This window comes from Seriola aureovittata, chromosome 17 (assembly GCF_021018895.1).
Source record: "Seriola aureovittata isolate HTS-2021-v1 ecotype China chromosome 17, ASM2101889v1, whole genome shotgun sequence".
Taxonomy (NCBI): domain Eukaryota; kingdom Metazoa; phylum Chordata; class Actinopteri; order Carangiformes; family Carangidae; genus Seriola; species Seriola aureovittata.
This window is the reverse complement of record NC_079380.1, coordinates 20,728,336-20,755,252: the sequence shown is the minus strand read 5'-3', so window position 1 is coordinate 20,755,252 and position 26,917 is coordinate 20,728,336. Positions and strand designations below refer to the sequence as shown.

General features: G+C 41.7%; 1 protein-coding gene and 1 long non-coding RNA gene across 2 annotated transcripts; one reads left to right on the top strand and one right to left on the bottom strand.

Annotated features, from left to right (window-relative positions):
• The first annotated feature begins 2,537 nt into the window (after window positions 1–2,537).
• Window positions 2,538–22,823, top strand: tlcd4b (TLC domain containing 4b). Its single transcript, XM_056401504.1, has 7 exons — window positions 2,538–2,864; window positions 6,152–6,304; window positions 9,811–9,900; window positions 13,548–13,606; window positions 14,403–14,497; window positions 14,600–14,673; window positions 14,777–22,823. The coding sequence occupies exons 2-7, from the start codon at window positions 6,159–6,161 to the stop codon at window positions 15,123–15,125; spliced, it is 813 nt and encodes a 270-aa protein (XP_056257479.1). The 5' UTR covers window positions 2,538–2,864; window positions 6,152–6,158; the 3' UTR covers window positions 15,126–22,823.
• Window positions 9,638–10,812, bottom strand: LOC130185181 (uncharacterized). The gene is made up of 2 exons (XR_008830110.1): window positions 10,262–10,812; window positions 9,638–9,897 (listed from the first exon to the last, which is right to left on the bottom strand). It is a non-coding gene; the product is annotated as an uncharacterized LOC130185181 (long non-coding RNA).
• Window positions 22,824–26,917: the final 4,094 nt, after the last annotated feature.

Below are 26,917 nucleotides of genomic sequence, written 5' to 3'. Positions count from 1 at the left end.
TTTCAAGTGTCAATCACCACCACCCACTCCCGGCGAGAAACCATGTTCAGCAGCTGAAAAAACTTAAATAGCCTTTTTTTAAAGGGCCAGTTCACCCTAATTAAAACATGATATATTTTTCATTTAAATTACAGACCAACGTCCAGACACTTTACAACCTACTGCACCAGAGAAACTAAACGACAGCACATCAACCGCTGTTTACCTGCTGGCTCCTGACATGTTATCTGATATCATTTGAATGCATCATTTTCACCGTACCTCTTTATTTCACTGTGCCACTCCTATTATTGGCATCTGATCTGCTTTAATTAGAAGCCGATGTTTAGTAAATCTGTGAGGCTCTTCATTGTTAGAGAAGGGATTAGATTCATCCTGTCTCGACACACTCTTTCAGTCGACACAAATATCATTTATCCATTTCTGTGTGCTTTCTCACTCACTCGCTCAGTCAGTCGCTCTTCCCTTTATTTCCTCTCTGCTAGACCGGGAAGGAAATACTGAACAAATTTGAATTTTCACAGTAAAATCTAATTCTCTTTAAATTTGTATTAGATTGTAGCTACAATCTAATTTAATTGTGCTCTCAGGTTGTAACCGAACCATAAAGCCTAAGATGTCTCCTACAGTATGTTCCTTTCTTCGGTTCCATGAGATTGTACGTTGAGTGAGTATTACTACCTCCATATATCTGTCCCTAATACTCTGCTGGGCAATGTGCAATCCATCTTTCAAAATGTCTCTGACTCCATGCTTGTTTCTGACTCACTCACTTCTTTAATAGAGGGTACGATCCACTCATATGAACTCATTAACCCAAACAGAATTATTAATTTTCAAAGCAATTCAATGAAACGTATACCTTTATAACTATATATTACCTTATGTAGGCCTAGTTTGATTTTGCCCACAGAGCTTTTATTGCCACACAATGTAAGCCCAAGGCTACAAGCCAGTATGTGAGTATGAGAAGAACATTTTTCAGTGTGTGTGTGTGTGTGTGTGTGTGTGTGTGTGTGTGTGTGTGTGTGTGTGTGTGTGTGTGTGTGTGTGTGTGTGTGTGTGTGTGTGTATGGTGGAACCAGATAGACAACCTTGACTCAACGTGTCATTCTGGAAAATGACAGACAAAGAAGTTAGACAGTTGCCATGACAAACGACAACCCACTCCAGACTAAAGAATAAAAACTCATTAGCAGGCTGAAAATGACCCCACGTCAGAACTGACAATGTAGCATAGACTATCAGGATCTACAGTTGATTCATTTGCTCTAATAGTGTGAAGGTTACTCGTTCCACATGAATTCATGTTTTTCGCCCAAGGTGTGTCCATTTCCTCTCACATTCCACAGTCTATTGGTGGCTAAAGGTGTTTCCTTGTCACCTGTGCAGCATGCTGGTATAAACTAGATTGAGTCATATCTCAATCTCTGCCCTGCAAGCCAAGACAAAAGATAATGCCTTCCTTATCATACTATAATTCTCTGGCCAAATTCTCACGTTTCAAATTCAAATTCAAATTCACAAGTACTTTATTGGCATGAAAGATCGATGTACATGTATATATTAAATATATATTACATATTATTTGCATGCATGTGTGTGTGCGTCTAGGTCATTCACTGGCCCTCAGGTTATGGCATGTTGATGTATCTTAGGCAGCGAGATATGCCCTGTCTCCTTCTCCTATGAGTATTTTTTTAATTTTGAAATGTCGTTTAGGAATTACAGAACTGAAATGGTTAAAGTAAATGTTCCATATTTCATTTAATGATTTACATTTTCGGAGGAAGTGCATCTCCGTCTCACCTGTTAAACAGTGACTACATTTCACTTTTTATTTAAAGGACCACACCAGTGTATTTGTAAGAGCCCCACTTGACATCTTGAGCTCACTTGTTTTATCTATTCAATGCTCCAAACCTCAGAAATACTCAGTTCACAGCGATATAAAACAGAGAAAAGCACCAAATCCTCTCGTAGGAGAAGATGATAGAGAATGTTTGACATTTGCGCTTGGAGAATGACTGATCATCAAAATAGTAAAATAGTAAATAGTAATAATTTTCTGCCAATTGACTTATTGATTAATTGACTAATCTTTCAGCTCTACTTTTTCAAAATAGTTTTGAAGGTGTTTGGTACAGTTTCAGAATTCATATTTATCAACCTTCACAAGGCAGCCAATGGTTACCAGAAAATTCATTAGACTTAGGAAACAGACCAAACACTTGCTTACAGTGGTAAGGCTGGCTTATAGTGGTAATAGATTTTGATATTGTTTGGAAATGAACGGACACCCGGGATGCTGGATCATTAAATTCAGAATTGTAAAACCTAAAGCAAAACGATTAGCTATAACGTTAAGTGGTGATTTGTAACATGCAAAGACATTAATACAGTCCCTTAAGTCTCCATTATCTATCTTGGTGCATGTTATCATCAATTATACAGCACTGTGGCCTTTGTTCCTCGTGGGTGTAGCCTGTGCCGTGGGGGCGTGTGCACGAGGAGGTGGGTGCGTGTCGACGTCACCACTCGGGTCCTTACTGTCAACGCTAAAATAAAACGGGGGGAAAAAACTTTTCAATCGGGCTGTTAAGTAAAAACACATGGTATCGAGGAAACAAACCCCGTAAAGAAGAGCCATCTTCCTCCGGGCTGTAATGGTTGTTCGGACACGGCTTTGTTCGCGTAGCAGAGGCGGCTTTTTCTTCTCTCTTTCCCGGGGTCGCACAGGGAGAGCCAGCGGGCTGTATCGGTGTAGCCGACTTGCTAGCTAACGTCAAGTTGTAAGAAAGTGGAGAAGACGGTGGCTAAACGGAGGTTTATCCGCCTACACAGACCTATGCGACGGATAGCAGGTAACAGAGCGCTACCTAATCCTTCCACCACATCAACCATAATGCGTATGCTGTATTTTTATTTTTATCTTTAACACAATTGAGATGTTTTTTTTTGTTTTTTTTTTAACCGTACAAACCTCCTGACTGCAACAGCTCTGTGGCTCTCTCCTGCTGTCTCCCTGTGGCTGCAGCACTAACAGCATACGTAGCACTCCTCAACTGTTTTAGTCAACAACTTTGCTCCAGGAAAATTCATAGGGCTGAGACTTGGCCGCCGGCTCGGCTGCTTGTTACCACTCGTTCAACACCTGCTTGTCTTGTGTGGTAAAGCTGCATTGTATTGTGATAATGTGGCCCGATAATAATGGCATCTGAGACGTTCCTCTCCAGTAGTCACCAGTAACTGTCTGCAACGCTTTTGTTATGCATTTGCACCTACTGCAAAGCTCGTTGGACTTATCAAGTAAAGGTAGTCAGTTGCTGCTAGTTGCATACACCCTTTACTTTGAATTTGCACAGGCCAGTCGCTGTGTGCAGTGTGCACAATGCTCTGAATCACAGAGGAGAGAGTTTATTGTTGTTTTATTGCTAGAGTCTGTAGGCCAATCGGGAAGATTTCTGTCAGCTTTAAAATGGCAATAAGCTTCAGTTATTTATCAGTATTCATGCCGCGATCGAACCTGCCTGCAGAGATTTGTAAAGATCAGGCTGGCCAAGGATTGTGTCTTCAGGGCTGCCACAGAGCGAGTCAGACCCATTGGTCTGGTGTAGCAATGCGGTAGACAGGGGCCGGTTTAGATTTCCAGAGGAACAGGGGAAATTGAACCGCTATTATTTATGTTTGGTCGATATGTCAAGGGGTCATGCTTTGCTGACAGCAGCAGGATAGTGCAGCGGAACAAGGTCAAACGTGGACGGCAGAGCACCTCTCCTGTCCGGGCTGTCAACCGCAGTGAAGGAGCCTCTGTGTGCTGCCTCTTCCCATGGGGCAGTGTGAACCAGCCTGCCAGGTGAAGAACGCCAATGAATTATTCAGGCACATGCTGCATATGATCAACGTGACCCAGGAATGTGCATAGCTGCTGCTGCTGCTGCTGTTGGGGACAATAAGAGGCTCTCAGGGCGGTGTGGCTCCTCCAAGAACAAAATGCCGCCTCAGCTCCCCTGTTGAACTTGCCAGTTTCTAGAGAATAGGGGCATTGGGAAGCTCAGTGGAGTAGGAGTTGCAGTTCTTAACGTCTATTTCCAGACTGCCAGGGATCCTATCTATTTTGATCCATTTTGCAGTGCTTGAAGATTGCCTCTGGTGGCTCTGAGCAGAGATTGATGGGTTTTGCTTTCGGTACTTTGTCTTGAGGTGCTTTGTTTTCTTCAACAGCTTGTTCTTGTGCTTCGTTTCCTTGTGTTTTATGGTACAGTTTGCATGCATAACAGTGGACATTTTTAGAGCAAAAATAGAACTTAACGTGGGCTACGTGCCTTAAGTGTCATGTGATGCCCAGTGGCTCAACTATATAGGTTGCTTTGCAATCACAATGCCTTCAGGAAATATTATTATTATAAAGCATTATAATAGGTTCTTACCTGTGTCTCTGCCAGTCAGAAGTAATCTTTACCTTGCACAATCCTAATCATCAGCTCTCCTGGAATAAGTGGTTTTAGATAGCTTGCATAATTTCTATGGTTTAATCAGAATTAGAGTGCATTTTTCAGGCCAGAGTCCAGACCAGCAGAGATACAGTGGTGTGGCAATAGCTGATGTTGCTCAAGAACAGATGAGAGGTCATGATGAGGATGCACTTTAGTGACCTTTTGTGTTCTCAGGTTCTTACAGATTAATAAGGGCTCTTATTTGGATATTGATACGTGGACATTTTTTGCTGCAATTGCAGTTGTACCAGCTTTTGTGATTTGAGAAGGTGAAAGCTGACAAACAAAGCCAGATGATAATTTTTGTGGAACACTAGCAAGCTGCTAACCATGTCATAAACTCTACTCCTCATTCAAGTTTAGGACTATGAATTACGAGGACTACAGTGCTTGCCATTTATTTTGTCTGTCTAGAGGTCGAGGCCAGGCAAGAGTCAGCAAGTTGTTGATGATTTGGCCCGACCCTGAGACATCCGGTGGCTCAAAACAGAGTCTGAATTTTTTGTTCCTGAATGTAAGCAATTCTGGAAAGCCAAAAAGATTACAGTTTGAGCTGTAACGTAAATCTAAAGTGAATGGAAAAAACAACTTAATTGACTCAAAGATTACATTTCTCCACTTTCCTAATTTAACCATGCCTGGAAAAAGACAAATTGAACGAACTGATTTTCCTGCTTTTGCAAACTGGATGCCGTTTAAGGTCATCTCTACTCACCTCTGATGTGAAGACACAAGGCTTCTAGTTTGTTGACCCGCATGAGTGTAAACACATCTCTTCAATTAGTTTGTACACTGTGTATTTGCATGTGTTTACAGCCAGTAGCTTGCACATCTACATCCTCCGTCTGCGTTTTCTTACATAAGTTTAAGTTGTTGTTGGTCCAACACTTAAACTCCTTTTGCTAATGCTACTAATACAACACTTAAATCTGTTTGATAAATCAAAGTGTGAGCAATAAGGAAACAATAAGTTCTAGTACACCGACGATTTAAACATAAATTATGAAATAATAAAGTGCATTTATGAAGTAAAATACAAACTAAAAACTTGTAACACAGTCTTCCACAGCCTCTGTCTCATGAACTGAGCCAGTTGCTTCATCTTGACAATCCTCTTTTCTTCCCTCGCTCAGCCTTTGTTTTCTTCTCAGGGATTTTTGGTGTGTCCTAAACAACTCACTGTAATCCCCTTGCAAAATATGCATAATAATAGAGACCTTTTATTCCAAATCTAAACGCTGTGCTACGTACTGTATTCACAGAACCCACTAACTTTTTTTTTTTCTGTCTCTGCCACTCTGTGTTTTTCCCTCTGTTGCCCTTAACTCTAGTGCCTCTTCTGTGCTTTTCATCCTCTCTTCCCCTCTGTGGACTGCCCTGCCTGTCTAAAGCTCTCATGTTACTTGCATCAGACAGCCCATGTCTTCAGCTTATTTTTTTTTTTCCCTTCTGTCTCTTTTCCTTTCTTTGTGGACTGGATGAACCACACAGGGTGCCGCTTCACCCTCTCACCACCGCCGCCACCTCAGTTTCTCTTCTGGCGCTGCCCAGGATGACTGACAGTCATCCGCTGAACCTGTCCATGTGTATCACCCTCTCTGTGTTTCTCTCTGCCCACACCCCTCCCTTCCCGTCTCCCTCCCTGCTGTGTTTAGGTGAGTGATGGAGACGAGAGAGTTGACCGTGGTAGCTGGCAGCTTCGTGGGTTTCCAGCTACTCTTCTCAGTGGCCAGCCCGCGGCTCTCCTACGCCCTCACACCAGGTTATGGACGGCTGCCTCCCACCAAACTGACCGAGTGGAACTCCAGGTGTGTCACAGGAAGTCGCCACTCCCTCTCTATAAACAGGCCTTTTTTTTTTTTAAATAGACCAGCACTGTGGCAGTTTGATCTTGGTACCATGTGAAAGGTTATCATGTTTTTATGTGAGGGGTGTATCACACTAAAGATAGGGTCCCTCGTTATCAAATGAACCTTAGTCTGAAAAATCTAATACGTACATTTGCTTTCTTGCTGTGAGAACTGCTAGTCCGCCGCTGTCTCAAGATAACAAAATTCAGCAATCAGCTCTTCTAAATCTCACTAATTAACACCTTTTTTTTTTACCTCATTTTCGTTTTTACTGTATAGACATAAGCACAGTCCTGATCTGGTCTAATTCTGGACAAGAAAGTAGTGGGGAAAATATTAGTTCTCCCCATTAAAAGTTTTGTTGTGATGCTTGACAGACATTCAGCAACCGGGACATACGTTTTTAAAATCCATGATTTTCAAACTCACCATATGTGGAGCTGCCACCCATCTCATATACCTTATGTCATGTGGGAACAGATGTGACACAGAATACTGTATGCTGATACCTAGTTGAGATTGTTAAAAAAAACACTGCGTTACTCACATATGTCAAGATGTCTAGCTGAGGCCGTATGCCACTCAGACCCTGACACATCAAATATGTTATGTTATAGATGTTGGAAAAACAAAACTGAAGCCACCTTCATTAAATATGTGTGAGATTATGGCTCTATTCTTCTCTCCTAGAAGTTTGCAGTTTTATTTCAACAAAAGTGAATTTTTTCTTCTTTGATTTAGGCGAGGTGGCCCGCCTTTGCTGTAAAACACTGTAGGAAACTTCATTAATATTCACAGGGGTTACGGGGTTTGAACAGAGTGTACCACTCTGAGCTAAAGCAATTATGTTTTTAACGGATGTCGGAAGAATCTCACAGGATTTTAGGGAGTCAAAGTCGAAGAATGTTCCTACTTAGTCTTTTGGGTGTTGAGGCTGTGCAGCTAAATGAGATATCACATTTAATATATATCTGAAAGTACACACACTTCAGTGGAAGTTGTGTGTTTCACTAGGTTGTTTTGTATTTACGGTTTCTTTGACACTTGAATGAAAAATATTCCAAATGTTCACATGACATTTGAATCTGAAGTGAAATTGCATCATAGGTCTACTGAGACATGTTTTCCTCGAATACTGTTGTTGTGTAACATTGCAAAGTCATGATGCATCATTTGATGATGCAGCTCTCTTGAGATGGACCCTGATGCACCTCGGGCCGACTCATCATTAATTCCACACAACTACAGTTGTGATATGAATGGCTGGTGGAGCACAGAGAGGTTTTAAGTTTCAAACAGGAACCTCAGGGGTAGAAGTTCAGAGGGCAGTCATTTGTCGTTGCATAACATTTTTCACTGACTGTTACTGGCTGTTGTTTTGTCGCTCCCCCTTTTTCCCTTTGCCCCTTTTTTTTCTTGTGCTCACAGATAATCTGTGATTCATACAACCATAGTTTACATTAGCCTGTCTGTGTATGATCGAAAGCACAGAGAGTATTGACCGAAGAATCTGAAACAAGTCAAATGCCAGGCACTGATGCTTCACTTTAGAGTGGTCTACTGTTGCATAACAGCCTGCTCTCAGTGTGTCAGTGTGCTGTTTATGTAACCAAGACTTAAGTGCAAGTACGGGAGGGAGACAGCGTTTCCAAAGAAAGAGCAGAGTCGCGTGTTCATCTCGTGTGTTTCCTTTATTGTCAGTCTTCTTCTTTTAAACTGCAGCTCCTTTCGTTTTTGAGATTATAAATAGATTCACGACGTGGCCTGCAGCAATTTGGACTCTGGGTTTTACCAACTTGTCTTAGCCAAGGTCCTCCATGTCTGTTCCATTCTTGGACACTTGACTCTGATTCAGCAGAAATAGTGGACTCATCCACTCATACACTGGCCCATCTGTAGAGCCGGTCTTGGCCCGGGCTCAGGCCAGCAGCTGCTGCCTGTGGACAGGGTTCACTGTGCCCCAGAGGCTGCACTGTGACAGTGGAGGAACTGTGTTTCTGGTAGAGGAGAGATAAGAGCCACTGGACCTCTGGAGTATCTCTTCAGCGGCCCAGATAACTACTCCAGAGATCAGCGGTCATGCTGTATCAAGCCTGATGGAAAAGAAGTCACACTCATGTGGACAACGTAGATGTAATTTTATATTGTAAGCAAGCATTGAACAGACACGTAGCAAGACAACAGAGACATGCGCACTCCCTATTTTAATGATTAACCAGTCGTTACACTTCCTGCTATCATGCTTATTCATTTGATCTTGTGTGTTCGCAGAAACAGATGTGACACAGAATACTGTATATACGTAGTTATAATACATAGTTGAGTTTGTTAAAAAAAACACGTGTCTAGCTGAGGCCATAAGCCACACAGACCCTGACACATCTTATATGATCAGTAGATGTAGGCAAAACAAAAGTGAAGCCACCTTGTTAAATATATCTCATATGCTGTGTGAGATTACGGCTCTATTCTTCTTTCCTTGATGTGAGCTGATCTATGTGTATGAATTTTATATTTTTTTGGTGTTTGCAGAGGTTTTGTTTGTTTTAGGCACGGTGGATCACCTTTGTCATAAAACACTGCACGGAAACTCTGCTAATGTTCATGACCATGCTACAGGGTTTGAACACAGTTTACCATTCAAAACTAAATCAATCATATTTTTTAACAGACGTCAGAGGAATCTCACAGGATTTTAGAGGATCAAAGTCAAAGAATGTGACTACTTAGTCTTTTGGGTGTTGAGGCTAAATACAGCTAAATGAGATATCACATTTAATATATCTGAAAATACACACAGACACTTCAGTGGAAGTTTCTTTGACACCTGAATGACAAGTATTCAAAATGATTACATGACATTTGAATCTGAATTGAAATTGCATCATAGCTCTACTGAGACACGCTTCCCTAGAATACTGTTGTTGTGTAACGCTGCAAAGTCATGACATCCTGACAAAATTGACCCCACGTTTGTTTTTGGCGAGATGGACCTTGACCCTCAGACACTTGACTTTGATTCAGCAAAAATAGTGAACTCATCCACTCATACACTGGCCCATCTGTAGAGCCGGTCTTGGCCCGGGCTCAGGCCAGCAGCAGCTGCCTGTGGACAGGGTTCACTGTGCCCCAGAGGCTGCACTGTGACAGTGGAGGAACTGTGTTTCTGGGAGAGGAGAGATAAGAGCCACTGGACCTCTGGAGTAGTTATCTGGGCCGCTGAAGAGACACTCCAGAGATCAGCGGTTATGCTGTATCAGGCCTGATTAAAAGAAGTCACACTCATGTGGACACGGGACAACGTAGATTTTATTTTATACTGTATACAAGAATGAACAGACACGTAAGCAAGACAGCAGAGACGTATGCACGCCGTTACCCATTTGTTACACTTCCTGCCTGTAAACTCCTCTTAGCCTCATGTTTATTATTATCTGATCTTGTGCGTTTGTGTCCATCCTCAGGTTGGTGTCGACTGTGCACGCTCTGATTGTGGGTTTGTTCTGTCTGTACATCCTGTGGTTCGATGACGCGGTCAACGCCAACCCCGTCTGGTAAGAGGAACAGAAACAAAATTCATCAGCAAAATATCCAACAACTTTGTAATATAATGAAACAAGAGAATCTGTGACATGCAAATGAAATGAATACCACCCCATAAACCCTCGTAAACAAATAAGAAATGATGCGGTTTACTCGATGGAAAAGGCAAAAATCCTGACACGCCGAGCCTCGGCATTCTGCCGGGCTAAGAAAAAGAAGTAGCGTGAATGCTTTAGGTGCTTTTAGGAGAAACCTGCCTTCTCACAGCTGCCTTTTCAGACAACTAGCTCACAAGGGAGAGAGGAAACAGATGAAGGGATGAAGATGGAAGGAGAGGAGCAGTGAAGGATCATCAGGGATGGCAGTTAATACCTTTTTGGAGAGATGACGATGGCGTTCTCTTCATCAGAATGAAAAGAGGGAAGGAGAGAGAGTGGATCTAACTTGTCAGTGGAGTCTCCAGAGAGCTGTAGATTCAGTGGATTTAGCCTTTGATTATTGTCTTTTCTGTCTCCTCTCTGTCTCTGTGTTTCACCTGCTCTGCTTCTGCTGACTCTGTTATTTGCATCAATGAATCCTAAAAGAGAGAAATGGTAATTTCTCCTCCCAATTTCTTTCTCCTTTCCAATGTTTTAATCGGCCCTTTTTTTTAAAAACATATCTCTCCAGCTCTCTGTCTTTCTCTCCTGTCTCACTAATCTTTCATCACTCCTTCCTCCTTCCTCTTCTGCTTTTTCTTCTATCTCTCTTTCCCCGTTTCCTCTGTTTCGCTTCCTCTCTGGTTCTCTAGCAGACGGACTAGAAATCCAGCCAACAAGGCTCCTTTTCATAGCAAACAACAGCAGCCTAGTCTTCTGCCCCCTCCTTCTGCCTCTCTCTTCATGAGGACCCCCCACCCTCCCTCACCACCAATACCACCAATAGCCCTCCATGAGCCTCCTCCAGCCTCTAGCTCTCCATTGTAGCAGCACCGCACATCTTGGGCTGTCGAATCAATGCAGCACACCTCCCTTGCTCTTATTGTCTCTGTGTCGGCCCCGGCCTGCATCGCTGATGGGGCGAAACGGGGGAGAAAAAAAGGAGGGGGGGGGGTTCAAGAGGGGTTCCCTCCCTCCTCTTGCTACCAATCTTCATCTGCTGAGTGTTCAGGTGCTTAGTGTCTGTAGTCTTTGTCTTTATGCACTTTTTTTTTTTTTTTTTTGGACAGAATTTAATAGGAAAAGCTGATAAGCGTTTATCTCTCTCTCTCTCTCGCTCTGTGGTAATGTTTCGACTTTAACTTTATTTCTTCACTTCTCTTGTTAAATTTCTCACTTTACCCAGCAGCACCTAGCTGATCCCCAGCAGTCTCTTAATGCCTTAAAGCTCATCTCGTTGCAACACCGGAGTGGCGCAAGCATTAATTCTCCAGTCAATCTGATTGTATTACAGCATCACTAAGACCTGTCACACAGCGGCATTGTTCTCCCCGCTGCTCTCAGTATGGCTGGAGTGGCCAGAGCCAGACTGTTAGAAACCTGCATTGTGTTGGGCCGCTGCTCAGGCTCTTTCAGAGTGCCGCTCTGGCTGGCAGAGCCGCCTCGGCCGTTATCATAATCTATTCAGTTAACAAGCAGCGTGTCTGACCGCCATGCCCCTGCCGCATTTCATGATTGGCTTATCTAGACTTGAACTTGACATGTGCAGGGTGGTGGGAGGTGAATGGGGGACCACATTTCAGGGTGGTGTTGAGTTGAGGTCAACCTGGTGGAAATGTTTTATGTAACACATAAGGTGACATTTTGCCAGAGGCTCTTTTGGTCTTCAAAGCTCCGGATCAGCTGTCGACGGCGGCGTCTCACCGCCCCCAAAGACTTTATCACGTTTCTGTCATGACCGTTAACTTTCGTCTCACAGCCAGAAATCGCACAGTATAAAGGAGCCTTAAAGCAAAGCAGTCCATGACTGAGACAAATACATTATTACAAGTGATGTTACACTTTCATGTGCAACACAAGGACGTTCCACTTGCATAAAGACTAAAGACTAAGATAAAGATGTCGGAATATGACAATACTGAAAGTTGTCGTGTCAAATTAAATAGAAAAACAAAAGTGTTGTCCCTCTCAAGTGGGAAGTCGTGATGCTCATGAAACTGATTCAATTAACTGAATATTAACTTTATGTAAAATTTTTACTTTTATATTTTTATCATAGTAAATTTTGGCAGCTTATTTAAACTCTTTCATTCAGATTAAGACATTATAATCCTGTGTTTTTCCTGCTGTGATGAAAAGCAGACTTGTATGAAGACAAACAGGTGTGGACCAGACAAGACTTGTGTTTGCACCTGAAAGGAAAGTATTTAATGTTCCTGCAAGTGCTTCTCGACTGACATGACTCCAGCACAATTAGAAAAGTTTACTGTGTAAAAAGCTGCAGATCATTTTCTTGGCCAAAAATACCAGTCGGTTAACTGCACATGCAGAGAGGAGCTTGGGTTTACTTTACATTTAATTAACTGAAGCTGGATCACACTGATGTGATCATCCAAGAAGATTTTGGACTCTGCGACTCGCAGACTCTCTGACTATCACACTGTCACTTAGGTTGGGTCTGATCCAAGGCTCCACGTGCCGCTCGCTGCATTTCTGTCTTAAGTGCAGTGGTAAAGTGATACGACTGATCAGTTAACAGGGGGAGCACTCTCTTGTCGCTCAGACATTAGATTAGATAAATAATCAGAGAGAGAAACACAATGCTTCATTAACTAAGCTGATGAGAAGTTCCTGATTGTTCCTGAAAGTTTTTTTATTTTTAAGTGACATAAACAAATTTGTGCCACATATGCACAAAAATACAATAAGCATATGATTCATATTCCTCATGTATTCAGTCAAAGTGCTTTTTGCTTAATGCAGATAATGTGATAATGAACAATCTCAGGTGAAATCTGCAGGATAAATTTTGACAGTGGTGAACTCGGGGGGGTGGGGGGGGTCATCTAGTGCGTAAGGTGAGCCATCGTACAGTAGGTGTGTGTGTGTGTGTGTGTGTGTGTGTTTGTACAGTATGTGTGTTGTGGGGTTCTGTTACAGACGCAGTCGGCCAGTCATTTGCTATATGATCCTCGTGGCTGATACCAGGATCAGATGTCTATTGAAGCAGAGACGTCTTCATTGTTATTTTGAACAGATGTTATTTGCAAAGACACCAGACGGTCACGAGAACAGGTCATTGGTCTGTGGGCTGCACCCAGCTACTGTTTATTCAGATGATTTGTCGAAGGAGGGAATCAAAGAGTCGATGACATCAATATTCGCTGCCGTTTTGTCGTGTTACAGATTCACAACTCGACTGACTCCAGCCTCGTCAGCACGCCGTTCTTTTTAATCAACACCTATCCATGTACGAGGGTATCACAGCAAGCTCATCAGTGTTAGCCAATCAACCTTGAGTGACCTTTTTACGCGATTCATGATGAATGTGTTAACGTCGTTACGTTAATTAGTTTTGCATCATGTTCTCTTTGCAGAAGTAGATTATTGATCAGAAGAGCACATAGTTTGAGTTTTCCCACAATATTTAGCAGCTTCCCCATCCTGGATTGTTTACCTTCAGGGTGGTAGAGTTACAGCCGTGTGGAAACTACCTTTACACTCTGTTCTTTGTTCCACAGGGGTGACCCAAGTCTGGTCAAACTCAATGTAGCCATAACCTGTGGTTACCTTCTTTATGGTGAGCTGCTTTTGTTTTTTGCTTCCGTCAGTCTTTGTCTTTTTTTTAATATGTTTTAAACACACAAAGGAAAACGACTTTGATTCTGAAGTAATTTGATTATAGTTACAAACACAAAGGCAAAGCTGCTCATTTTAGATTAAATCAGTAGCCATCAAAGGTGTCTTTTATAAAGGTTTACAGGTGCATTAATAAAAAACTGTATTCACTCCCTCAAATGAAACTGTAGGAGAAAGTGTTTTTCATCCAGGGTCTATGATTCGCAGTTTTATGATATTTTTAGCCATAAATATCTTTAGTCTTCTACAAATGTTCTGCTTCTGGTGCATTTGCTGCTGCATGAAGTAACGTGATTATTACCACCAATGCAGTGTTTGTCATTTTGGATTTAATCCGTTGTCATGGATAACAGAGGTTGAGCAATCTAAGATTAGATTAGCAGATGCACTGATCAAAGAAAAGACATTGTTTAATATGTCAAAGGAAACAATATGAGTCAGAAAGTCCTTTTCATTATCTACCCCTCTACACTTAACTCAGACGGTTTTAGAAACTCAGGGTTATGACCACAATTTAGATTTAATTTGACATTCTTCAGCTTTAAATGTCTTTTTACATTGTCTCAAATAAAACAACACAATTATAAAAATTTAACCCGTCTTGTTCTGGGAGTCGGCACCGGTGCAGTTGTTGGTCTTTGCCTTTAAAAGGCAGTTATGTACATGATACTCCAGCTAGTCAAACAGACATTTCACTTTGCCAGCTGTGTGATAAACCTCTCCTCTCTGCTCTCCAGACCTCGTGCTGCTAGCTTGTAACTGGAGCACAATGGGGGACAGCTTTTTTGTCTGTCACCACTTGGCGGCGCTCTATGCATATGGATACGTGCTGGTGAGTCACTCCTCTAGACCCAGAGTGTAGGAACTGAAATGGTAATCTAACCGTGAGTTGTTCATGTGTTGTGCTTTGTTTGTGTGTGTTTGGTCACTGCAGACTCGTGGTGTGCTTCCCTACTTTGCCAACTTTCGTCTCATTTCAGAGTTATCCACGCCGTTTGTGAACCAAAGGTGAGTCAGCCCTGCTCGTGAATAATCCACTAGGATTCATTTTCATAACATTGGGCTGACATGTTTCACCCTGACATTTTTCTCAATCACCTTTTCCCTCCAGGTGGTTCTTTGAGGTATTGAAGTACCCCCGCTCACACCGGATGGTGGTGTCAAACGGTGTTGCCATGGCGGTGGTGTTCTTCCTTGTGCGAATTGCCGTCATGCCATCTTACTGGGCCAGTGTATTCGCCACCTTCGGCACCCCAGACTTTGAGCGGCTGGGTTTGGGCGCCCAGGTGGCCTGGATCTCCTCCTGCATTGCCTTGGATATCTTGAACACTATCTGGATGTACAAGATCGCCCGTGGCTGCTACAAAGTCCTGACAGGGAGAGGAGGAAGGAAAGTTAAGGAAGGAGCAGAGGCATCGTCTTCCTCAGACAGGAAGTATGTCAACAACCACACAGACTAAAAGAGATGTAGAGTCAAGGATGTGTAGACACAGACATAAGCAGGGAGAGAGGCTGGACACCCAGGAACCTCACAGCCTCTCCCTTTGGCTATAGCCTCAGCGTCCTTCCCACCCCCGCCCTTGTATCCCCAGAGTTAGCCCTTGATCTCATTGTAGTCGGCTAGTGGACCGGGCTAAGAGTCCTCAGGTGACCCCGACACAGGACGAGGAGACTTGTCTCACTCAAGCACCAGCCTTTGCAGCCCTCAGTGTTTTCGCTGACAGATTAGTATCCTGCTGGGTGACAGCTTTTGGTCGCAGACGACAAGATAGAGCTCACAAGCACACTTTTAACTCCGTCTGTCACTCGCCTCTTTCATCACTACCATCATCCCTCTCGTCTCCCCTCACGCTCAACTTCAGCCAAAGCCCAATCCTCTGAAGTGCCTGTGAAAGACAGGAAAGCAATAATATTGGAGGAATAAGATCACAAAGTTTAACAAAGCTTCGCCCCTTCACACGACAACCATCTCAACGACTGGAGGCCTCTTCTGTTGTTCATACTCCGTCCATACTCGAAGAGACGAGGCCTGCAGAGTGAAGAGCTCTCCCATCAGACCCATACAGTGATTGTGAATCTATAGGGCTCTTGTCTTACTACTCATCAGACCTCTCCAAAAGAGACAGAAAAACACCATAATGCCTCTTCTACAGTATCACCTGCTGTGGCCTCCTTGTAACAAGTGGCGCCTGCCTATATCACCAGCCATGCCCCTCCAACCTCCTTATAATTTGGATTATATTAAAAAAAAAAAAATTAAAAAAAAAAACCCTGAGAATATGCATGCAGGAGAGAGAAAGACAAACTCTCTAACACCCTTAGCTTTTCACAGGAGGACTTTTGCCTTTTCAGTATTCATCGTGTTGGCATCACTGTGCTGTGTTCCCTTTTTATTATTTTACACAGCCTCAAGTCCTTAGCAGTCACAGTAACATGTCTAACTCACATTACATCTGTTGCAACCCTCTGCCTCACTGGATAGAGCTCCTCTGTCCAGCTCGAACATTTGATTTGGTTCTACCTCTCCCCCTGCCTTACAGAGACTTCGTCAGTCCCTTCCTCATGAGTTAATCAACATTTTTGTTTTTGTTTGTACTGTACTGTACGTAGCCTATTTAAAAAAAAAAAAAAAAAGTTACCTTTTGTGATATCACTGGTTCAGAGGGGCTTCTCCCTCTCTGCTAACTGTCTTCAGAGCTTATCCCAAGAAACGCCGCGGCATCACCTTTCCCTCTCGACTGTCCAGTCGGTGAACCTTTTGTTAGAGAAACAACCCCGGGAGGCTTGGATAGGCCACCTTCCACTTATCTCCTCTGTTCTCAGTGACTTGAGAACCTAATAGAGGAGGGGATCATACACAAGTTTGCACATGCATAGTAAAGCATAGCATGCAAACCGTACACTGTATATGGTGCCCCTCTAAAACGCCGACATGGTGCTCTTCCTTCTGCTGAATGTTAGCAACATAACATTTTTCCAAATTCTCTCTATTAACGATCAAACTTATTTGGCTGTACTAATCTGTGACAACAATATGCTGTTGGAAGCAATGTGGCAATCTGCATGTTTGTTTGTTTGGGTTTTTTTTTTTTTTTTTTTTTGCGTAAACTATAGATCCTCACTATAAAGCATGGTAAGATTGACATATTTCTGTGATGCCTTAGTGAATAGTTAAAATAGATGAATAACATCTAAATACTAATTGCATTAATCTAATGCTGAAAAGGGTTTGTCTTCCAAAACAGTTAATGTTTCCTCCTCTCGGAGCATACTGAACTGAATGCATGTGTTTTTGATTCCTTTCTCCTCTCCCTGCATGTCTCAACAGTATAGACACATACAGTAAGTGTGCAGGCACCTTTTTGCATACTGTCCGTCTAATTCACTAATCCTTACCACATTCTGTGTGTAACAGGCGGCATTACTTGATTTTTTTGATTTTTTTTTTACAAATTCATTTATTCTTCTCGTTGTACAGTCCTCTGTTAGCAGACACTAATAACGACACAGCTGATATCACGACAGACAGAAACACAAGAGGATGTTTCAGATTTGACTTTAGCCACACAAACACACTAGAAGTGGATCATTGGAAATTAAATCTACAAATTGTAAGTTTGTACTCCACTTACATTTTCATTTGTTTCCTTTTTGCTTAAAAACCACCGAATTAGCATTGCACTAAATTGTTGTTTTTTTTTTGTTTGTTTCAAGGATAAAAATCGATGCAGTAGAACAAGAGACCATAGCCAGGGCTCCATCCATATGTAGAACAAATTCCAACCAAATTAAAAAAAAAAAAAAAAAAAATCTGTAAGAAAATGCTAATGAATGTGCGAATTCTACAGTCAGGCCATTAAATCACTACAGAAGAAGAGGACGCAACAAGATAACATGATTAAAAACGTCAAACAACAGGAAAACAATTCAGAAAACGTCGTGATGGAAATGTGGCATTTTCTGTTTTTCACATGTACTAATTTGACGAAGGTCACAGTCTCCTCTCCTCTGCTTCAAGCACGTCTGACGGTTTCATGTGACACGATATTTAGTCTCAATGAAGCAGAAGCTCGAGTGATGTTGCAGTCACACGCTTCATGTAAGTCATGGCACTCTGTAGCATTTTTCTTTTATCAATGCACCAACTTTTCCACCTCAGCTAAGCATAATAGCGACTGACAGTTGGCACCATCTGGCGCAAATTGAAAATGATTATTACCAACAGGTGAACCTATGGTTTTTTTTTTTTTTTTTTTTTTTTTTATTCCACACATTTATCTTCCTTTTTAAAACCCAGTGCCTACATTTTCCAGAGTGCAACACATCCACCACTGTTGCAGATTTGGGTGTGTTATGCTAGCAGCAGCTAACACGTAGTCGCAAGCCTTTAGCCTCAAGCAGAGAGGAGGAGCAGAACTCATTTCTTTCCAACTCAACCACTCCCAGATGTTTTTCCATTTTCAAACTTCCAGTTTTCAGCCACAACTGACGCCGACTCAAGTGACATCACTTGAGGCAATTTATCAAACTTTGCACAGCTCCTTTTTGGAGCCACAAAAGGCTTTACAATATATATATATATATATATATATATATATATATATATATATATATACATATATATATATGCATATATATATATATATACACATATATATATATATAGTGCACCTATAGTCCACCCCAACACCTGTGAAGAAACTTCGATGTGTAAAATCGGTGGAGTTCCCCTTTAAGTCCTGGTATCTGTAGTTACATCAGTAGTTATAATAGTCTGAGAATGTCCGGTGGTGTTTTCACTGTTGTCACTGTGGAACTATAAAGCACACTCCCTGTGGAGCAATAACTCAGTGATCTCCTGTATTTCTGTCTGTCACCACAGAGGAGGGGCTGCAGTAACTCGTGCCTTTACACAAACGGTGGATGTGATGCAGTCAGATTTGGATTAGCATGATCTTTCTAATGTAATATCCAGTGATTATCTCCCCTCTGTCCCATACGTATACTCTATGTATATATTTTTATAATCTGCCTGCACAACGATTAATCCGGCCAAGTATTATAATCCAAAGCTGATCCCTCTCGGGGAGCGTGTTTTGTGTTGATTATTTTGTGCTCTCCTGAACACAGGGCTAAGTCTCGGTGAATGTTGTGATGGGTCATTTAGCGGCATTAAGACGAGCTTGCAGTGGAAATCGAACTATATTTTTGTCATAAGCTCTTTAAGATATACAGGTAGGTGATGGGAAGGCTAACATCTCATTTCTCCGGCCTTCAAAACTGTGAATAGCTGTAGAATTAAAACTGTAATATTGTTCAGTCAAGAAACTAAAAAAAGGAATATGACTACAGTGGGAGGAGATTTTACTGGGACTGGCTGAGCAGTGATGCTGACACACTTCTTGTAGCGGCATCGTGTGCTTCTTCTTGGATGTCTTTGAGTTTAGACTTATAGTTTAGACAAACTGTTGGACTGAGTTTTTGTACTTTCAGGATTTTCTACAGAATATATTTCAAGACCCGATATTTGTGCTGTATCTCAACACCCTGGGGCTGTTTGGAAAATCAACAGAATGAATTAATGGTTGATGAATTTGATAAAGCTGCTATTGTAAGGCCATGATCTGTATTCTGTACTGAGTAATGTATCGGGTGAGAACAACCCAATTGCCTTTGTTTCTTTGGGGAGGCCAACGTTCATTATATTATATAATAAATATATATATATATCAGATGGGTACATACGAATCATCTCAATGTGCTGATCCGAGGTCGAGTTGATCTTTTGGGAACATTAGGAGCAAAGCTGCATTAAAATTGGTACATAAACATTATATTGTGCTGGTCTTCTCAAGGTTACACATGGTACTTCCACAACTATTTGTCCCACTTTTGTTCCTCTTAAATCTTTATTTTCAAGTTCGATCCTAGGTGTACAATGATATAGATTGGGTTGAATCTCAGTATTACAAAGATGACAGAATTTGTGTAGTTGTTAAAAATGACTGGAAACCTTTTCAATCAAATGACTTGCCAGTTTTGTTTTGTTTTTTTTTTCTCCTTTGAATGACTTGCCAGTGTGGCTTTATGTTCCTTCCCCTTTCCGTCTCCTTTTGTTTTGTCTCTTAATGCAATGCAATTTGTTGTTATGATCTGTTTTGTTTTTCTCTGGAGATTTTAATGTGAAGCAGCCTACACTACACACTGGCCTTAGGGGTCCTCGTCTGAGCATTACCTTGTGACTCGGATTGTTGTCGTCTACAATGACCACTACTAATGATCATGTAATTGTAGAGCTGAAAGCTGAGACTTACTTGAAAGTGTTGTTCTTCAATAAAGCTGAAGACAAGAGAAAATGTTTGGTGAAACTTTTTTTCTTCTTAATTACGCCCCAAGTTTCCTTTTTAATGTACTAATTCGCTATTGAGCGATGATGTCAGCATGAGAATGACCTGTTGTGTTCAGTGTAATGCATCCAGACAGCGGCATACTGAACTGGTCCAGTCATCCGCCTGCTGCGTACCCAAGCACAATAAGACCAGCTACTGGTAGTTGGCACCATTACTCTTTTCTTTTTAAATTGTGCGTGCGTGTGTGTGTGTGTGTGTGTGAGAGAGAGAGAGCGAAAGAAAGAGGGGAAAGTGTTGGAGATATTCAACAAAAAAGGAAGAGTGAAGAACAGACTGAGACATTCAAAATGAGATGAAAAGGTGAAGCCAAGACTTTGGCTGAAATAGGGGATGAAAGGCAGATATGAAGGAGCACGGAAAGTGAAAGATTTGAAGGAGGGGGCGGCGGGGTCTGAGCCACAGTAGGTCTGTGATTGGAACCATCTCCTGTGTGTGTGTATGTGCGTGTGTGTGTGTGTGTGTGCGTGCGTGCGTGTGTGTGTGTGTGTGTGTACACACCAATCGGTCAAGGGGCTTGGTCAGAGACTGCGCTTGAGGAGCTTTACCAAACATGGTCACGTAACAGAGACTCAATGAAAATTTCCTCTTGCTACTACAGCACACACTCACGGCGTGGACTTCACTCACGCACAGGGTGAAAAATCATCACCTGCGCGTCGTGTAAACAGAGAAACACACCTGCGTGTTAGGAAAATACACCGTCTGTCGTCGCCGGATTCAACACAATTTCTATCACATTACCAGCACAAAGAAGCATGTGCAGTACGCCTCTGTGTTTGTGCTGCTTTCATTGCTGAATCTGCAACAGGGCCACAGCCTCTCGAGTGTGTTTACCTCCTGTCAGCTTTGTTTATAAGACATTTTTAAGAATTAATGTCTATAAATGTCACATACAAGGACCACTATCTGTGATTCGACTTTGTTCCTCGTGAGCAGCACCAGCCGGCCACGACTCTCAGCAAGTTATAATTATGTAAAAATAAATAGATTATAGGGATATGCCTATTTCAGGAGGAATTTGGTGAAGACCTTTCCCAGACTTGGGGAAACAAAAACACATTTAAAAAAAAAAAAAAAATCTACATTCCAGACTTTTGGAGACTCTGTAAACGGAGCCGATTTTACAAGGTGCTCAAACCTTTTTCCAGAGGTGATCAAAATAAGTTTTCAACCAGCTTGTTAACAAGCGGCACCTTCAGCGTCACCACCTAGCTCAGCCGGAGATGTCATGAGCCCGTCCCAGCCTGTGAGTGAGGGCCAAGATTTAAGGAGTGTGAAAACAACTGAAAGGGATGGACGGTCCATTTCGTGCTGCGTCACCGCCCCTCAGGTGGAACGTGGACGAGGGACGAGTCCTCGGATAAGTCTGATTACAAAAGGTCAAGAAAACAGACGTGTGCTCGCTGCTGAAAAATTCACAGACTGGACGTTTGTCACGGTTTGAAATACTGAAAGTAGTTGAAGTGGCAGTTGAAATATTGGAAGAAGTTGAGTAAGTTATGTAATAAAGTCATTTAATCTTGTTGTACTTCGATTTTGTTCTGCTTTATCTTCCGCTCCACGACATTTCAGAGGGAAATATTGCGCTTTCTATTCCACTACATTTTTGTGACAGCTTTAGATACTAGTTACTTTTAAGATGAAGACTTTACACAATGGATAACATAACAAGCTTTTAAAATACAACACTTTATTAAAGATTAAACCTGTGGTTTCCAACCTTTTTTTTTTGTCTTCTTACGTCTTACAAAAAGCAACGTATAGTCAGATGTATAAGATCTGAGAATATGAGCTCGCTGACATGTTGAATAACATGCTTGTGGTTTTACTGACCAAATCCAGGTTTGTTTGAAGCTTCCTGTCCTACTGTAGCGACAGGTTGGAATTATGATGCCATGAACTCAGCCTTCAGAACTCCTCTGAGCTGCGCAGGATCTCGAGGCCTTCTACCATAAATAGCCAGACGGAGTGGAGTGAGGAGAGGGGTCGGTGGGTGGAGGGAGAAACGGCTTACTGTAGAAATGCCCTTCTGCGTTTCTGAAACTGCACTAATCTCCCTCTCTATCCCCCTCCTCTCCTTCCTTTTCTGTGTTTCTGCATCTTTTCTTCCTAAACAGTTTTTTTTGTCCTTGATATGCTCTGTCTGCACTTTGGTAAATTTCATGACTCACGACTTGCATCTGACCTCACGCCTCCATAACAACATACCTCTGTATTCAACCTGGAGCTCTCCTGCCATCCCAGATGTCTCTCCGGTGGTATTCGCTGTTGATGTATCTCTTTACTCTGAAATACTTTCTCTGAAATGTGCCATGTGTGTTCAGTAAATTTCAGTCCTGGTAGAAATTAGAAATTGTAAATCATCAGACAGTTAAACTGCTCCTTTGTTTGGATTGCTGGATTGGTTATGATCTCACTAAGCTCCCAAAAAACCCAACCTCATCCATTTAAAATGAAAATACTGTAAATACAAAGCACATTAAAATCTTTTATTTAAAAGAGGCCTCTTTACTCATCAGCTACCATTCACATTACATTCTCCAACACAGTAAATGTACTCAAAAGTAGACGATCTTAGAGTCAACGTAAACAGTAAATCCCACCTTGCAGTAAGTATCTGACTGCAGTCTGTTATTTTTAGTGTGAGGGATTCCTCTATTCCTCTTTCACAAGACATTACATCTCTATCCCTCTCAGCTTAGGCCCTTCCCTTCTCCCATCATGCCCAAATAAAGTGTCCGAATTCCATGTGTGTGCTTCTTCTTCTCTCAGTGAAATGTTTATAAGACCCCTCGCTTTGTGTGTGTGTGTGTGGTGTGTGTGTGTGTGTGTGTGTGTGTGTGTGTGTGTGTATGTATATATATGAGAGAGAATATGACTGTGCATGCATGAGAGTGTGTGCACATTTTTGAATGCAGAATTCCATATCCAAACAGGTACTCTGTTGTCATTTGATAATAATTTGAGACTACAGTCTGGGTTCATTTTAGAAACATTACAAAATACAAAAATTGAACTTTTACTTTATTTTAATAGCATGAGGTATAAGGTTGACCAGTTTATGAGGTCCATTATGAAGTTTCTGTACTCTGTTTATTTTCTTTTAACTTGATTGGTAGCTGGTTATTGGTGCGCTGAGCTCATCGGGGCCAGAGGCAGGATTTTATTAAATACTGAGATCATGAATCCAAATTCCACCTCTGGACCAACATGAGCACGAAAAGAATTTTAAAAACTATATTCTACTATATTCTCTTCTTATTTCTTAGTCAATTTAACTGCTCAGTTATAGTGACCGTTACAAAGTCTTCTCCACACTGCTGGGATAGAATTCTAATGGAGAAATACTAAATCTCTAAATTATATTTTAATACTATATATTTATTAATGTATGAATTGTTTTTTTTAAATATTCCAGATTAAAGCTGTCAAATTCGAAGACATTTAGTCTAAAAATATCTGAATCAAATCCTTTCAAACTGATGCTTCGACTGTTATCAGTTCTTACGGACCGACGAGAAATCTGCTCACACACTTCAACTACTTCAGTGAGAGTTTCAACTGCTTTCATCTGACAATTCAAGTGCTTTTATCTCTAACGCTTGGAACTGACATTCCAGCTGCTTTCGGCACTTACACGTCAACTGCTCTTAACTGACAGTTCAAATACGTCACCCGGCATTTTAACTGCTGTCACTGCTAACAGTACAGCTGACACTTCAACTATTAACAACGCATACGCTTCGACTTCACGCTACCTGTCAGTACTCCTTTTTCATTGTGTATCTCTTTTTTGTTTAATGACAATCAGCTGATTTGATCTCATCAGCGATTAACAATTGAACTCTTGTTGCTGCTCATATACCAGCTGACACTTCCAGTACTAACAGTGCAAACACTTCAACTACCTCCAATCACCTCTGCTGAAATTTCAATTCTATCTCTTGCTGCAACTTCAATGTCTTTCAGCTCTTACTCTTCAGCTGTTAGTTCAACTACTTTCAGTGTTCACAGGGCTTAAACTTGAAATTCAATTTTGAATTTAAACAGTTTCAAGAATTACACTTTAACTGCTTTCGCATCTTCAGCTGACAACTGCTTTAATTTCTTCAACTTCAACTGCGATTCCCGAGACTTTTTAACGAGTTCACGGTGTTTGCACGTGTATAAATTTCCACATGGATGGATAATGAGATAATGGGCCCCAGGGCACAGACATGCAACAGACCCCCCCACCCCCACCCCCCTCCCCCCACCTCACCTAGACACAGGTGAGTGCAAAACGGTTTGTAGTCAGGGGTTAAAGTGGGATTTGGTGGAGGGTGGGGGAACCCTAAGATTCGAGCAGGTCTCTTGCTCTCTGTTTACACTCTCAGATTTATTACTTTATTAATCGAAGGTGTCAGATTTTACATTTTATTTCTCTTTTTCTGCAGATGTTTTTGCATCTCTAATTTTAAATCTATTTGTAGTGTATCATTCTGTACTTCTTGTGTGTCTCTTTATGGTTCTTTTGCCCATTTTGTAGTTGTTTAACATTCTCTTTGTCCTTACTTTGAATCTCTATTGTTTTTTTTGCCTCTTTATGTTGTCATTTTACATCTCTTGAAGTCACTTTACATCTTTCTTGGGTTGTTTATTGTCTCTTTATTGCCTCTGTCAGTAAAGCGCAGAGGGCCCTAGGAGAAATACGAAACCCTTTTGTTATACTATATATTCTTTTAATATTTCTGACCTGAAACACTCAATGTTAAAGACACTAATTAAAAGTGTCTTCATATCACCACCATGTTTAATTACCCAACAAACACCAGGTCATTCAAACCCACAAATTCCTAGAAACATTACAGAGAACATGACCTTGGTGTCGTCACTGGCAACCAGGACCTTGGAGCTCGGGCTGTTTGCAGTTTTGCCCCTCTCTGCAATTACCCTAAGGGCCTTTTCTGTATCATATCTCAGATCTATTAGTGGGTAAAACCTTCTTTCTATTAGACCCACTACTCTGCCTTTATCACATTTATCCATCACACCACATGTTCTGAAGTGCATTTGATGCTGTAGGATCAATATTAATCCGGGGCTGGACTCCTGAAACTGCAGTTCAAATTTTTCATATTTCCTGCTGGAAAGTTCATGTGATTTATGGGTTTTATTCTTCACGTCACGTGTCATTTTCATCCCAAGAGTGAAGTGAAGTAGCATAGTTTCAGTGTGTTACATTGTGAACGTAACAGGAGTGTCGTGGTCAGTGAAAGTCTGTCAAGCAGACTGTTGCTCTGCAGTAATTATTTTCACCTGTGTGTGTGTGTGTGTGTCTGTGTGTAAATCCGCCACTGACTGGCCGGAGCCCTTTGTATTGTTGCTGGGTAACAGTGTATGTCCAGTAATCTGCATTAGCACCCTTTCATTGTCTATCATCACCACTGGAGCCACATGTCCTGCACTGTAACTCCCTCTGTCCCCCTCTCTTTCACCCATCCCTGGCCTTTCCAGAACGTTCCTCTCCGGCTCCATCAGCACGCCTGCCATGTGTCTGGTAGTGACACACACACACACACACACACACACACACACACACACAAATAAGCGAGCAGAGGATGAATCATGCTGTCCGGGGAGCCGCCTCCTCTGTCCCTCAGACCCCCAGAATCTGCTGCATTCCTTTCCCCGTCATCCGCCTGGCTATTGGGGGAAAGAGGAGTAACACTCAGGAGTAAAACAGGAAAACCACCTCATTGTTACCAGGGTGACGTCAGGCGCTCAACGGTAGCTACCACGACCAATCAAACACACGTCAAACACGCTGCTATCAGCTCGACAGCAGCATATGGATGTAAAGTACGTATGCTGTATATTTTTGGATATGACTGATCATTTTTAAGACTTCTTGTTCGTGTTGGCTTCAGAACTAAACCTGAAACAGTCGTTTGATACTATCCAGAACCAGAACACCTACTGAATGAACCTTGTGATACGATCGTTCTGTCAACTGCTTTCTCCAAGGTCAGGAGTGAACTTTTAATCTCATTCTTTCAGTCGACATGAGGAAGAAGTCCTTGAAGGGCTCAGAAGAGAGGAAATTTGAAAAGCTACAGCTCCATAGCAGCTGGGTGAAGATCATCTGCTGTGGAGGATTCACACAACATGGCCTTTCATTCAAACTTCATATTGAAAGATAGGTTCACAAGTTGGGTCACCTACATTGTATTATAATAATTCAATCATTTCTCCTTTTCAAACTGGTCATTAAAAGCTCCCTACTTAACACTCTCTGAGTGAATTATTTTGTTCCCCATCATTTCAGTGATAGATAAAAGCCACAGTCCTTATTCTGTGTATAAATATATTTTAAACTTCATCTGAAGTTAATGTAAAGTTTGACAAGAGTCAAATCAAGTGGATATCTTCCAATGTAACATTCTTTTCATTCATTCAATCATTTAATTTAATTTATTTCATACAAATACAAAAAATAAAATCATGCAGACATGATAATAGTAATGGATATATATATATATATATATTATTGACAATATTCACTCCTATTGCAATCATTTTTTAATATCCTCTTTTGTAGGGCATCATTGCAACATTAACAAACAATGTTACTCATTGGTTTCCTGTAATATCTGACTGTTCATCACAGGACATAATGTGTAGTTAAATGAAAATGGGGAAAATGATAAACGACATTCAGGTGAACATGACAATGACATAACTTGAGCACAGTGCATGTCAGTGGAAGTGAAAAGCATCCCCGACTGGCCTGAAGGTGGAAAAAGTGACACTCATTAAATCTAATACCCGAGCGGTGACATCACTCCCCCGATGAGGAGGCT